We start from the raw sequence: 14,767 nt of genomic DNA on the forward strand, positions 1-14,767 counted from the left end.
TCAATACATTGTACATGAAGCTCTGCATGAGGCTACAGCACATCTTAATATATTTGGTAACTAATCATGAAAACCAGGGAGAACTCCACAGAAGATAGACCCAATTCCCTAGACAGGTACTCAAAAGAATTTGCCATTGGCCCTCACATAGAAGTCAGTACAGATTTTAAAAAAAATCTGACACCGTGTTTAATTAAAGGAGTTTGAAAATTTTCAAGATTGTATGCCGCTGTGACAGCTCGAAAGTTGTTAAATATGAAATTACATATGCCAGCTTGAAAGTTTGCACTGTGATTTCTTAAGCCTTTCCTCACAGCTGTAGAAAATGGAAAAGAAAGCACTCATCTATGGTACTCAGCAGCAGCATCTGTGTGGACATCACAGCTCTCTGATATGTGTCTTTACCTGAGAGGAAAGTTAACATCATCATACAAATTATAATGTGATTAACTGATTACCTCTCTATTTATGTTGAATTCTTGAATGCATGTAACCAGGGATATTTCCAAACATTCATAACATAAAACAAAGGTGTTCAGAGGCTTGAATAAGTTAACAATCCCCAAACCGTCCACTGTTGGGCAACTTGCACAAGGACATAATGGAAATCTGTCACAGAACAACCCAGTTCCCTCAAGTTCATGAGTAGCATCTTATCAGACGTCGATTGTCTTTCCAAATGTGCTATTATTTTCTGCAAGCTTCAGTAGATTTTCATGTTAAGAGGAAAGTCATGTGTCACTGGCCCTATTCCCAGGCTAGCCACATGAGAAAGTATTTTTTTTTCAGCAAGGTCCGATTTTTTTTGTCATAAAATACGCCCAATATTGAATATTTATTTTCTCTCCACAAGTCAGCAGCAAAAACCAACTTAGACTTCACTAGCTGGAAACTGATGTTATCATACTGCTTCTCTTCTTTATGATCAACTAGTCCATCAGCACTAATTCCAAACTGCCGGTACTCACCACTGCACCACATTCATCACTGCTGATAGTAAAATTTTCAAAGGCTTCTGGCAGATACTGACTTTCTTAGGTGCTTCCAAAAGTTTCTTTTTTTGCCTTTTGTTTGGTATGTTACAAGCCTATTTTTTCATTTCCGTATGCTCATTAAAGAGTGTTTATTAACAACTTATATTGCTTCCATAAGCAACACAAATACAGTTCAAAGAACAGAAGTAGTTCTACAAACATTCTCACCTATATTCACAGGGTTTACATTTCTATAAAAAAAGAAGAAGAATTAATGCCAGCTAAATGCTAACGGATGATGTGGTGAAAATCATTTAGCCCTTCCAGCAACGTTACAAACCAAAAAAACATGAAAGAAAAACTTTACCTGGTATAATTAATTCTTTTCAAAGTTCTTTGGTCTTAGGGTTCCCCTTTCTTTTAGAAGACTTTTAAGTAATATGTCTTACGCACACACCACCTACCTTCTGAAGCATTTCTCTGTAACTCATTCTTCACCGAGAGACAAAGATCTTCATCTTCGTAAACACTGACAGTACAGGTAGCACTAGAGCGCTACTGAAACACAAAAAAACCCAACAAACCTTTCTCCCTAATCTGAGGAAGAGAGGCTACAGATTGAGGAAGGGGAATTTCTCCTTAGTAATTGTCTTCAGCAAAACAAGTACAACAAACTAATCTCCAGTGCTTGTTGAGGAGGTGAATTCCACTGAAGTCTCTGTCCCTTACAATTGACTCGAATGAGCACAGGATCTTAAAGAGCACTTGGATACTTTCAAATAAGCCTAACTCTAAGTTCCTCAAAACCAAAAGAAATGCAGTTTTCCTCCCCAAACTTCAGCGAGCTTCCATTAAGGTGCTTTTTCCAATGTCTGCAAGGGAATATATGCAGAGGTCTCTGACAATGTTTTTCAATAACAAAGGGCAAAAACTTAGGGGAAGCATCCTGTGTGGGCAGTGACCATCAATGCCAAAGCACCATGCTCTGCTATGGGAGATAAGTCTGCATGGCAAGCAGAAAAATATGAAAAGGCATATGACTGCCTGCCATCAGTTTGAAAAGCTTGACCAGAACATTGATTGACTTCAGCCTACAGTTTCTTGCCAACAATATAGACACGGGTGGAAAGGATGAAATTAATACTATTCACAGAATATTCCTCTTGTATTGCTCAAAATAATTCAGAAAATTTTATCTTAAATGAAGAAATTCTATGCATTAAATGTCAGTGCAATTTCCATGTAGTCACAGAAGTTCACCCTTGCAGCAAACCAAGCTTTCTGGAAGGGCTGGTCACAACTGCACTAACCCAGTATAGTTTGTAAAACTCGTTTTTGACAACTGTATACGGTAGTTAAACCAAAACAGTCGTCCTGGAAATCTCTTTCTGGCTAGGTTGTCCCAGCGATGCCGAGCTCCTTCAGTGAGAAGGGAGAGCAGGAACGTTTGGAGGCCATGCTGAGAACTAGAGACAGAGTTCAGGTTGAACTCTCTGTCCCAGGCTCGAGATCTTTCTCTGAAAACGGCAGGGTCATGCAGAGACACAAGGCCACTCTGAGGTCTATAAAGGGTGAATACTCTTGGTTGCTGAGCATGAACAGTGCAAGAGATCTTTGAAGCAAATCAATGTATTAGGTAGATAAATGCATAGGATATTTTTATCCTCGTTTTTGTTCACCTATTTTATAAATATCTGCTAATGTGTTGTTTAGAACTTCCCTTTACAGTTCCCTGAACCTACCTTGTATTTTCATGGTACTGGCAGCTGTCAAAGCCCTACAGCACTTCAGACTAACAAACCTTAAACATTTGAGTGTGGGACTACTTTTCTATAATATTTTCTACAATATTTTTCTGAGTATCTCCATAACTCCCCAAAGGTAGCAAATGATTTGGCATTACCTGCACTGCTGTTTGACAGTGGCAAAGCAAGGATCTGTGAACAGCAAGGTAAGTTCCCTGGCACAGGAGAGCAAATGGAAAAGTGGATCCTTTTGCAGTTTGTGACAATTGGAACTTGCAATAGGTGACACAAAAAGAGACTTTTTTTTTTTAAAGAAATGACCTTACATTGGGAAAACACATCATAAAGAGCAAAATGCAATTACAGGGAAAAACAGGCGCTACCTTCTTAAAGGACTGCATTAGGCTTTGATTCCATTTCTCCTGTGGATTACTTGTGGTCTAAACACATACATACGCATACTCACTTCCCACCCCACACTTTCATGCTCAATAACAGCAAAAATAAACAAAAAATAATATTAAAAAACTCTGTATTCAGTAATATTCACACCAAAGTATATGTATAGATATATCCATTAAAATTATGAACATTTCTAAATATATTTTATGTATCATACATATATTTATATGTATAATTACATATCCACAGAAGTAGTCTTGCTGTGCTAAAGCCAGCAGAAAAAGCAAAAACAGGTTTCACAATAGGACACCCATATATGCATATGTTCTGGCTGTTTGGTTTGTGAATTTATTTACAACTTAACTATATCATAATAAATGCTTACTGTTCTATTGTACAAACATAATAGTAAAGGTTTAGGTTTGTTTGGTTTTGTTTTTGTTTTTAAATACAAAGACTGCAAATGAATACATGAAAAAATTACACACCATGTACAGTATTTATAATTTATAAATGCAAAGTTAAGACCTCTTTAAATTATTGCACTTGCATTTTTTTGTGTTTTTTTTACAAAGATAGTTTATATGTATCATATATATGTGTGTGTGTAAATATATATATAAAACAAATTTTTCAGCTCACTAAATGTAGTAAAGTTGAATGTAGTTTCCTTGAAGTTCATTCTTCTTCACATAACAGCCCAACCTGAATTTTGAATATATATGAATCTACTCTACAAATCAGTTTGATCTACCCTAGAAAGCAGTCTGTTATTTTAGGGTTTTTGACAGAGTATACACCCGTATTACAATCGAGCACAGTTTTTGGTCAGAAAGCAAAATAAGAGTTATAACTTGCCTTTGCTAGATTGGGAAATACAACCTAAAGTTTGAACATGAATCTCTTCATTGTAGTGTGCAGAAAGCCTTTTCTGTGCTTAGAATGAACAAATTAATTGTTCCACTTCACACAACTGTTCCTGTATCACAGTGTTTGAGGCAAATGCATTTTTTCAAGAGGGTCATAATTGTTTTGAGCATCTAATAGTCTCTACTTTTTAACATGAATCATGCTATTTGCTATCCCTACAATTTTGACACTAAATGCTCTAAATGCAGTCACAGCAAAATGATCACACTGTTCAAAGCTTAAACACATGAAAGGAGTCCGTGCCACATAAAAAGATTAATTCCACACTGCGTGTCCCCTCCAATGGAAATATGTTTTATCATATACTCCAATTAAAAAAACCCCCATATTGCATTCCTCTAATGTAATAACTAAATGGATACTTTAACAAAACATACTGCCATGAGTTGAACCATTACAGCAGAATGTTGTACCACTGTACAAAATTCATAGATTAATTATAACAGTGGAGTTTCTGTCAGTGCTGTACTAAAATATGCAACATCTCAGATGAGTATCACGCTATGTCAACTATTTTTCTCACTTAGTGCATACCTTTCAGGCACCATTTTATAACATATTAGAAATGCTCACAGAGGGCTTCGAACAGTCCTTTTACCTTTACCAGCCTTAGAAGGGAAAAGCAATTGGAACTGTTTACAAAAATAATGCAGTTCTGGGAATATAAAGCCTAACACTTCTAGGAAAGGAGAGGTCTGTTAGGTTTTTTATAGATTCTTATTGATCTTGGACAAGATCAGTTTTAGTAGGATGAAAATGCAAGAACGAATGGCTCTTGGCGGTTTAACTTAATGGGCCAGATGTCTTGCAGATCTAGATGTTTTACTGCTCCGTGAGTCCAAGTCCAGAATTTTGAACAACTAAATCTCAATATGTCCTTGAGCCATGAAATTCAACTGCAGCTTCAAAGTTTGAATTTTTGGTGGTTTTGACTTTGGAAGTGCAAGTATAAGTTTGTTTCTGCAAAAAAATTACACATCTGAATCTGCACTCTGTAAATGCTTAGACAGATTAAACTTGCTTAGAAAATACAGCCCATTGTGGCTACTATTGTGGGTCTAGGTTCTACCAAAGAGTAACATTTTGTCACGACCTTTCTCCTTTTACTCAGGAAAACAAACCAAACCACAACCACTGGAGTCAGACTTTTTAATTCCAATGGACATTATTCTATAGCAAACACATATTTTATGTGGTTTGGATAGTTCTACATTAGAAACAATGTCTGATTGACTTGAGACATTACTAGAACAACTTATTGCCAATTTGACAAATTTGTTAGGGAAACATGTTCTGTAACAGTACTTATAAACTTTAAAACATCATATTTTATGTGATACTGCCAAATATTTTGAATGGTAACTAACAGAACTAGCGAAGTCATTATTGTCAATGAGTAAAAGTTGAATTAAAAGCTTTCCATAACACAGGCACAGTGTGATAAGGAATATTTTTGCAACACTTGTAAGATCAGCATTCAAAGAGGGAGAATAACAGAGAATACACTTAACCTATGAAGGAAAAACGTTCCATTCAGTTGTTGGGGTATCTGAATGTCAGACAGCATTTTTGTAGTCACCAAAGATTTGGATAATTTTCATTTAAGTATTAGGAAATGTGGATTGTCTCTCAAATACTTAGCGGATGAAAGGTTGCATCTACAAGATTTAGTTAAAACAGAACTGCTAAGGAGTAAAGCAGAGGACACAGCATGATATACTATTCATTCTCTTTTCGTGTAATTCTTTTCTGCCTTTTTTTTTTTTTAAATTCCAAAATCAATTGCTGTGTTTAACAGTGAATTTCTGCACCCAGAATTGGCAAAACAAACAAAAAAAATTATGAAGCTGCTGCTAGGTAACCTGTATCATACAAATAAGGTAACTTTATATTAAATACTCAAACTCTGGGATACCTACGTACTGCAAAGGCTCAAGTGCATTTATATATTTTGCGATTATATATCACGTACTCTACACATGTACAGATACTGGCATGTGCTCGACCATAACAGAAGGCAAAACTCAAGAGTCCAAGTCATTTACATGAAACCCATAAGACGGGATGCTTATTAGAGCAATATGACTCCACAGATAGGAGATGGAAAAAGAAAACCTGTGTTCTGTTTTTAAGTCACTACTACTATTTGTTGCAGTTACAGAAATGGGCATGTTATCACAGAACCTCTACAAGAGAATATAATCTGTGAAAAAGCATATAATGCAGTATAGGCTGTATGTGAAAGGTATGCAAAGACTGTGTTTTCACCTACTGTGTGGAACAATATGAAAACTTTTTTCCCATTTTTAAGAGAAAGATGAGGGCAAACTAAATGTTGTTGAAATATACTGTACAATTGCACTAAATTGAAAAGAGCGGAGTGGCATTAAATGTAAGGTCTTAAAGTCTGTGCCTAAGTTTGTAAGGCTGAAGCCTAAGTCAGCACAGAACTGTGAACACAATATTTTAGAGTGCTTTTCTTCAGTCAGCTATTCTTTCATTGAGAAAAGCAGTTCTGAGCCTGGAAATTTTGCCGAACTAGGGGAAAAAAGCAAACAGACTAATGGAGAAATTTGCTAATTTCACTCATCTTGGGAGAGGGGAAGAGAACAGTAAAAGACATGCAGTGTTACCGTGCAACACAAGAGCTAGTGAATACAAAAACATTTTTGATTTATTGTGACGGCACCACAATCCCTCTTATCAGAGCTGACTTTTCTGACAACGCTTTTGTTCCCAGCAGATAGCAGACTTCCGGTATGTCTCTAATACCTTTTAAAATACAACTCAGCAGGTAGAAATAAAAATGATTATTCTGCTTAATTGTGAGCTAGGCAAAGAAATCTTTGCTGTCACATTTAAATTTTAATCTGATACTTCTGTCACTATGGATAAAAAAACTCCAACCTGAAACTCTCATATTGAAGATAAAGATCCAGTACTTCCAGTGTTTTAAGGAAGGAGTTGTCTAGGTTTATAAATCATTTTGAAGAACAAAACACCATTACTAGTTCTTTCGACATTTGCCTTGTGAGTGACAGATGATTTGCATCATGATGCTTAATGAAGTACTTTAAACCTTTAACCTGAAGGTTGGTTTTCTTTTAGTTTGCAGCAAGAGAATTCACTGTAACCTAAGCAAGAATTATAGTCTTCAAGGATTCTGCTGGAGTTCAAACTGATTACAAGTAGATCACACATAAACATTCACAATAGCAATGGGTATATTGTTCTATTTATAGCCAAGAACTCCCAAGTGACACTGGTGTGTAAGCCAGCCACAGTATAGTATAATAAAAGTACCATTGAAACCCTTACTAGAAAGATACAATTTAGAAGTACCCCCTAGGATTTCCCCCATCAGTTTTATATTAAGGCCTCAGCAATGTAGCCCATGAGATAAGGCCAGTCTTTTATATTCACAAGTCGTAAGTTCTCTTTTTATAGCTGATTCCAAAACATCTGTGTTGCCGTTTTCCCACCGTTCACGTTGTGTCACTCATGTAGGTCAGGAGACTGGCTGCCAGAGTCATTTAGCTAAGGTAACTCCATGGGCGTCACCTTCCTAGGCAGATCTGCTTCTCAGTCAGCATTTTGTAGCTTTTCTTTTTCCTTTTTTTTTTTTTTTCAAATAAAAACAAAACATAAAACAACCCCCAAAACAAGAAGTGATGCTTTTCAGGTTAAAACAATCTGGTTCTGCTGTTCAGTCATCAATCTTCACAGGGAGTGAATCTGAGGTCCCAGGAGGAAGGGACTGGGCAGGCATCCATATAGAGGCTTCCTCACCTCTTGTTACTTTCTCCCATTGGCTGAGATTGTCCCTGGAGATGCAAAAGAAAGTCAAGAGGTAAAGCATTGTTCGTAAGTTCACTGGGATTTCTTCCCAGCAAAACTGTCTACTGTACTTTACTTTGAGATGTAGCTTTATGCTGTACATAAGTACTTGCATGTCATCAAGCCTTTATCATCCTTACATTATTTCATCCTTTACCTTCAGGATCTCATATTGTAATCTTGTGTGGCTCATATACATGTTGACTATATATAAACCTACAGCATACCTTCTCCAGAAGGAGCCCTGGAGCTAGAGGTTAGCACCTGCTTTCCATTACAAATTTCTAGCCCTCATGGCTGCAGAGAAAACTCAGCTGTGACCCAGCAGAGAGACATGTCTGCAGAAACTCCGAAACAGCAGTCTGGAAACAAGCAGCCTTCGTCACTTCAGGGATTTTACCACAGCACACTTTGGCCCTTTTCAAAACCATGACAGAGACCAGGACTTTTGCCAGGAAACTTCTTTCATCGGAAACCACAGAAGCGCATTAAGCCTTCTGAAACTCCTGCACATGGGCTGCCTGACGGTGTATAAAATGTTGCATGCCAATGCTATAGTTATCAACTTTTGAGTTCCTACTGTGGTGATCATATTATCAATCTACTATATTTAAAGAGTTCCCCCTCCTCAAGACAGAATTTTTTTTTAGTGTCTCACGGCCTGACCAGCTCCCAAGTCCAAATTTTGGTTCGCAAGCCATAAAATGATGAGAAATTAAGCTGGTAACATTTTAATGATCTGAAGAGAGTATAGACTTATAATCTTACTTGTTCCACACTACTACCACTCCAGTGACGTGGAAGTCTATGATACCCAACAGTGGACCACACCTGTAACCTGTGGCCAAATCTAGCATTCCGTATTCAAATACAGAGAGAAAGAGAGCAAGCTCAACTTTTTCACAGTTTCATACTCTCACATATCTAGTTACTAAAACAACAGTTCATAGATGTCTTCAGTAAACAAACTCCTTGGTAAAAGTACTAAAGTCTTACATGCTATGTGTCATATTCTTTTATTACATTGCAATTTATGTGGCAGAGCTCTTCTGATTTTTATGTCACAGCTTTGCTGAAACCGTTGATAAAACAGAAAATAATGAGCTGAAAGCACAGATAACAGGTAAGAAGAGAAATTGTTGCATTTTCTAGAGGTGGAGGAAGGCAGGATCTGATGGATTCTACCAAAGAAAGCTGGTGCCCTCTAGGGGAACACTGACACCATTTTCTGTACATAAATGGAAATTTGCTCTGCCAAGTGCTCCAGACCAACTGGAACTCTTGAAGACAGCTTTAATATGGCACTGAATCTCAGCTAATACAAACAGGCACTAAGGATCAGAAAAACTGAACTGTCACTATTTCTAGGTCCCTTTCCTGAAACTGGGAAAGTAATGCCGAGAATTGCAGCCAAAATATTTTTAAATTATATCAGTTTCAGCAAGAAGTGAGAGACATGAAAGCACATGAAAAATTGTTTAAAATTATTCGGTCTGAAATAATTCAGGTCAAGTGAGGTGATTCTCCCCTTCTGCTCTGCTTTTGTGAGACCCCACCTGGAGTGCTGTCTTCAGCTCTGGGTTCCCCAACATAAGAAGGACATGGACCTGTCGGAGTGAGTCCAGAGTAGGGCCACAAAGATGATCAGAGTGTTGGAGCACCTCTCTTGTGAAGACAGGCTGAGAGAGCAGGGTTTTTCAGCCTGGAGAAGAGAAGGCTCTGGGGAGACCTAATAGAAGCCTACCAGTATCTAAAGGGGACCTACAAGAAATCGGAGGATGGACTTTTTACAAAGGCATGTAGTGATAGGACAAGGGCTGGTGGCTTTAAATGGCGAGAGGGTAGATTTAGACTAGATATAAGGAATATATTCTTTACCATGAGGGTGGTGAGGCACTGGAATAGGCTGCCCAGAGAAGTTGTGGATGCCCCACCGCTGGAAGTGTCCAAAGCCAGGCTGGATGTGGCTTTGAGTAACCTGGTCTAGTGAGAAGTGTCCCTGCACATGGCAGAGGGATTGGAACTAGATGATCTTTCAGGTCCCTTCCAAACCAAATCATTCTATGTTTCTATGAAATAAAGGGGAAAAAAATATCATGCAACCTCATCCTCAAAATAAATATACTATCATAGATTTGCCACTTTGGTAGGCCTATTGAGCACATATGCTACAAAACACACATAGGACTTAACTCTGAACACTGTAACACAGGTGGCTGGTAGTTTTCATCTATACAGAATGCGCAAGATATTTAGAAATTTTCCAAATAAGAAAATAAATACATTGTAGACAAGAGAGTATTTAAAAACGTGGAATGAAACACTGGTCAAGAAAACCTTATAGATTCTCAGCTGCTACCTTATCTCAGGGAAATCAGTGACTGATACCTTTTCTTTTTAAGGGTGTAGATAGTACGATTAATTTGCCTTTGTGCTCCCAGTGAAGCCCTGGCTCCTAAGTGTCTGGAATAAATGCCCAGAGGCTCTCAAAATAAAAACCTTGATGCCGACAGGCTGTCTTGGCTGCTTCTTCTGCTATTATTTGCAGCTGGTGCCTGCATTCCAAACAACTCAAGGACATGGAAGCTTAAACACAGTGTTCCAAGAACGAGCACTGCTGGTGAAGAGGTGATATCAAAATCATTTCAGTCAGCAGCTGAGGCAATACCAACAGGAATGAGGATGTATTCCTATCATCACACTGAAAAACATTTAGCTCGCTCTCTCTCTTAAAAAAGAAAAAAAAGAAGAAAAAAAAAAAGTGTAGCGCAAAATCAGCTATTTTAAACACTGTGGAGTAACATAAATCTTTGTTGTGGTCTAACCCCAGTCAGCAAGTAAGTCCTATGCAGCCACTCAGTCCCTGCAATGGGTTGGAGGAGAGAATCAGAAGAATAAAACTGAGAAAACTCGTGGGTTGAGATAAAGACACATTAATATGTAAAGCAAAAGCTGCACACGCAGCAAAGCAAAACAAGGGATTCATTCACCACTTCCCATTGGCAGACAAGTGTTCAGCCATCTCCTGGAAAGCAGGGCTCCTTCATGCGTAAGGGTGACTTTGGAAGACAAACACCATAACTCTAAATGTCCTCCCCTTCCTCCAGCTTTTATACTGAGTATGACGTCATATCGTCTGGAATATCCCTTTGGTCAGTTGGGGTCAGCTGTCCTGGCTGTGCGTACGCCCAGCTTCTTGTGCACCTGGCACAGCATGAGAAGCTGAAAAGTCCTTAACTGCTTAACAACAACTAAAACATCCATGTGTTATCAACATTGTTCTCACTCTAAATCCAAAACACAGCACCATACCAGCTACGAGGAAGAAAACTCTATCCCAGCCAAAAGCAGGACGACCTTAAAATAACATACATCTCCGTAGGTTGGTGCAAAAGGAATTGACATTTTTGCATTGTTGAAATTTGCTGTTTGATATTGGAATATATTCTTAAATAAATGTGGTTATGTTACACATCATTTTAATGAGTTTTTCTCACTTTATGTTTTTTTTGCTACTAGATTATTACTTGTGTGTTCTGTATTTATTTTAGACTATGGAAATGATGTTAGACAAAAAGCAAATTTGAGTGTTTTCATTATTCGAGTTGGGTCAGAAACAGCAGAGACAACTTGCAACATCAGCAACGCATTTGTCCCAGGAACTGCTACTGAACGTACAGCGCAGTGGTGGTTCAAGAAGTTTTGCAAAGGAGACAAGAGTCTTGAACATGAGGAGCGTAGTGGCCAGCCAATTGAGAGCAATCATCCAAGCTGATTCTCTTACAACTACACGAGAAGTTGCCGAAGAACTCAACATCAACCATTCTACGGCTGTTTGGCATTTGAAGCAAATGAGAAAGTTGAAAAAGCTCGATAAGTGGGTGCCTCATGAGCTGACCGAAAAATAAAAAAAAAAAATTTTGAAGTGTCATCTTCTCTTATGCTATGCAACTACAACAAACCATTTCTCGATCAGATTGTGACATGAGACGAAAAGTGGATTGTATATGATAACTGGTGATGACCAGCTCAGTGGTTGGACCAAGAAGAATCTCCAAAGCACTTCTCAAAGCCAAACTTGCACCAAAAAAAGGTCATGGTCACTGTTTGGTGGTCTGCTGCCAGTTTGATCCAGTACAGCTTTCTGAATCCCAGTGAAATCATTCCATCTGAGAAGTACGCTCAGCAAATCAATAAGATGCACCAAAAACTGCAACACCTGCAGCTGGCACTGGTCAACTGAAAGGGTCTAATTCTTCTCCATGACAACACCTGACCACACATCGCACAACCAATGCTTTAAAAGTTGAACGAATTGGGCTACGAAGTTTTGCCTCATCTGCCATATTCGCCTGACCTCTCGCCAACCAACTACCACTTGTCCAAGCATCTTGACAACTTTTTGCAGGGAAAGCACTCCCATAACCAGCAGAGCGCAGAAAATGCTTTCCAAGACTTCATCAAATCCAGAAGCATGGATTTTTACACTACACGAATAAACAAACTCATTTCTCGTTGGCAAAAATGTGTTGATTGCAATGGTTCCTATTTTGATTAATGAAGACGTGTTTGAGCCTAGTTATAATGATTCAAAATTGATGGTCTAAAACCGTAATTACTTTTGCACCAACTGGAGACCTTCCTAGTTGATTTCCAAGTCTGCATCTCCAAGTCTTAACTCTCAACACTTCCCCTTCAGCCCTCTCAGACAGAAGGCAGAGAGTAATTTCAAGGCTAAGACAAAACTATCAAACTGTTCATCAGAGGACCTTATGCCAGCGTGTGGATTTTCAGGAAGTTTTTTGTCTTACAAAGATCTTACACCACATCCACACATCTACACCCCAGTTCTGCATCAGTGCAATCTAAATTAAGGAATACACAAGAGCAGAGTGGGGAGCTTTGTCTGTAAAGAGCTGTGCCCAGTCTGGAGATTATGCTAGTGTAGCTGCCAGAAGTAGCAGTATTATAACCAGAATTCCAAACAACAAAGAACTTCTACAATAGAAAATATTCATATGACCTCTGCTGGGAGTCTGACTGTCAGGCATCACACCCTTTGCAGAGAAAGCCACTCTTGAAAAGTTGCTCATGCTTGATCTTCAGAAGGATGGAAAACCTTTCATCTAGAACACATACGTATGCAAGTGCTTGATATCCTACAATACAACTTCACATTTCCTCGTCTAAGTACCAAAAGATGGAGCATCAAGTAGTACAAGCCACTTTTGAAAATAAGCCTCATTTGGATATGTGGCTAGAAACCAAAAGATATGGATCTTCCCAGAATCCTTTTCCTGAAAAGAAGTTGTGCAGTCTTAAGCACTCAACCAAGCCTTTCTAAGCCTCAACTCCCATTAAGTGGAGTAACAATGCTAACTTCTTACCAAAGATACTGGCAGGCTTATGCAAATATTTCTACAGTAAGCACAAACCTATTTTTAAGACCTCCCATGTGATTGTGCTAGTAACAGAACTCTGACAACCAGCGCTGAGGTTACTTTATTAATCATACAGCTTCTGCAAGACATTTGCATGTTAAAAGCATAAAGACAGTGACTTGTGGAGTGAAAGCACACCTAAACATTGACAAATGCATAATACAAAGAAATCAAAATTTTTACATATATAAAACAGTTTGACAGTATTCCTTGGCTTGAGTAGAAACAAGCAACTAGAAATGCTCATAATAAGCATTACTGCATTTCTAAATGGTGGGTATCGTAGTTGATGCTATTTAGTCCGTGTAAACAGTATAAAACTCTTTCTGACTGAAAACATGGTCACGCAAAGCACAGTCTATGTTCCAGTTACATAGATTGAATAACTGATTATTTAGCTTTCAGCCATCAATACAGCTGAAGCAACATGCCTTCAAGCAAGAATTACAAAGAAAAAGAAGTTAGAAAACTTACAAGACCTCAGACTACCTCTCTGTAAAGCAGCTGGTTGACTCATAACCTCGTAAAGACTGAAAGGATTACAAGTAGTTCTATAGCAGGGGTGTCAAACTCATTTTCACTGGGGGCCGCATCAGCCTCGTGGTTGCCTTCAAAGGGCCGACTGTAAGTTTAGGACTGTATAAATAGCCTCCAGCCATTGTATAAATAGTCCTAAAATTACATTCAGACCTTTGAAAGCAACTGTGAGGCTGATGTGGTCCACAGTGAAAATGAGTTTGACACCCCTATTCTACAGTTTAGTTCATTTCTCTGATTTCGCACTGAAAGCAACTCTATTCGTCAGAGTACGCACCACTCAGCTATCTATAATCAAACTATCAACATGTATATGTTAGGTCAATTCAGCCCAGGGACTACATATTCCTGTCCCGTACTGTAACTCTGAATTCCAAAACAGGATTTGGACTTCAATACCATTACGATAGTAACACACTCCATGGCATTTTCAAACTAGATAGGAGTTTATTGCTGTATTATAACTGATGGAACCACTAAAACATATACTTACAAATACTTACATATTACTCAATTTAGAATAAGAAATTACCAGACATTGATACTTTCACAGCTTCTGAGGGCTAAAGACACTACTATAGGGATCAACTGCATGGAAAAGACAGGCCCTGGAAATTTCATCACAGTAACTGTGCCTCAGACCTGTATCCCTTTCACCTTGCATCTCTCTTTTAAGAAGTACACCTAGCCGTGGTTTAAGATCTTCAACTGACATTATTCCAAATGCTAAAAAAGACATTCACCATATTCCTTGTTTGGACCTTTGGGCTTCAAGTAGTCTCTACCTGCTAAATCAATGAGCTTTGTCAAATCAGAAAACACACGGTTACAGATTTTGACACAGACCTTCTCTTGGATAAACAATACATTTCATAAGATATTTTAGTTTCTCACTACTAAG

The 14,767-nt window shown here is 38.3% G+C and overlaps 1 protein-coding gene across 1 annotated transcript in view; it reads right to left on the reverse strand.

Annotated features, from left to right (window-relative positions):
* Nucleotides 1-3,054: 3,054 nt before the first annotated feature.
* Nucleotides 3,055-14,767, reverse strand: part of PDE10A (phosphodiesterase 10A) — a 190,977-nt gene continuing 179,264 nt past the window's right edge. Inside the window, exon 22 of the mRNA XM_065631131.1 lies at nt 3,055-7,875. Within this exon, the coding sequence (XP_065487203.1) occupies nt 7,758-7,875 (118 nt within the window). The 3' untranslated portion in view covers nt 3,055-7,757. The remainder of the gene's footprint in view (nt 7,876-14,767) is intronic.

The sequence above is a fragment of the Caloenas nicobarica genome, chromosome 3 (genome assembly GCF_036013445.1).
Source record: "Caloenas nicobarica isolate bCalNic1 chromosome 3, bCalNic1.hap1, whole genome shotgun sequence".
Taxonomy (NCBI): Eukaryota; Metazoa; Chordata; class Aves; order Columbiformes; family Columbidae; genus Caloenas; species Caloenas nicobarica.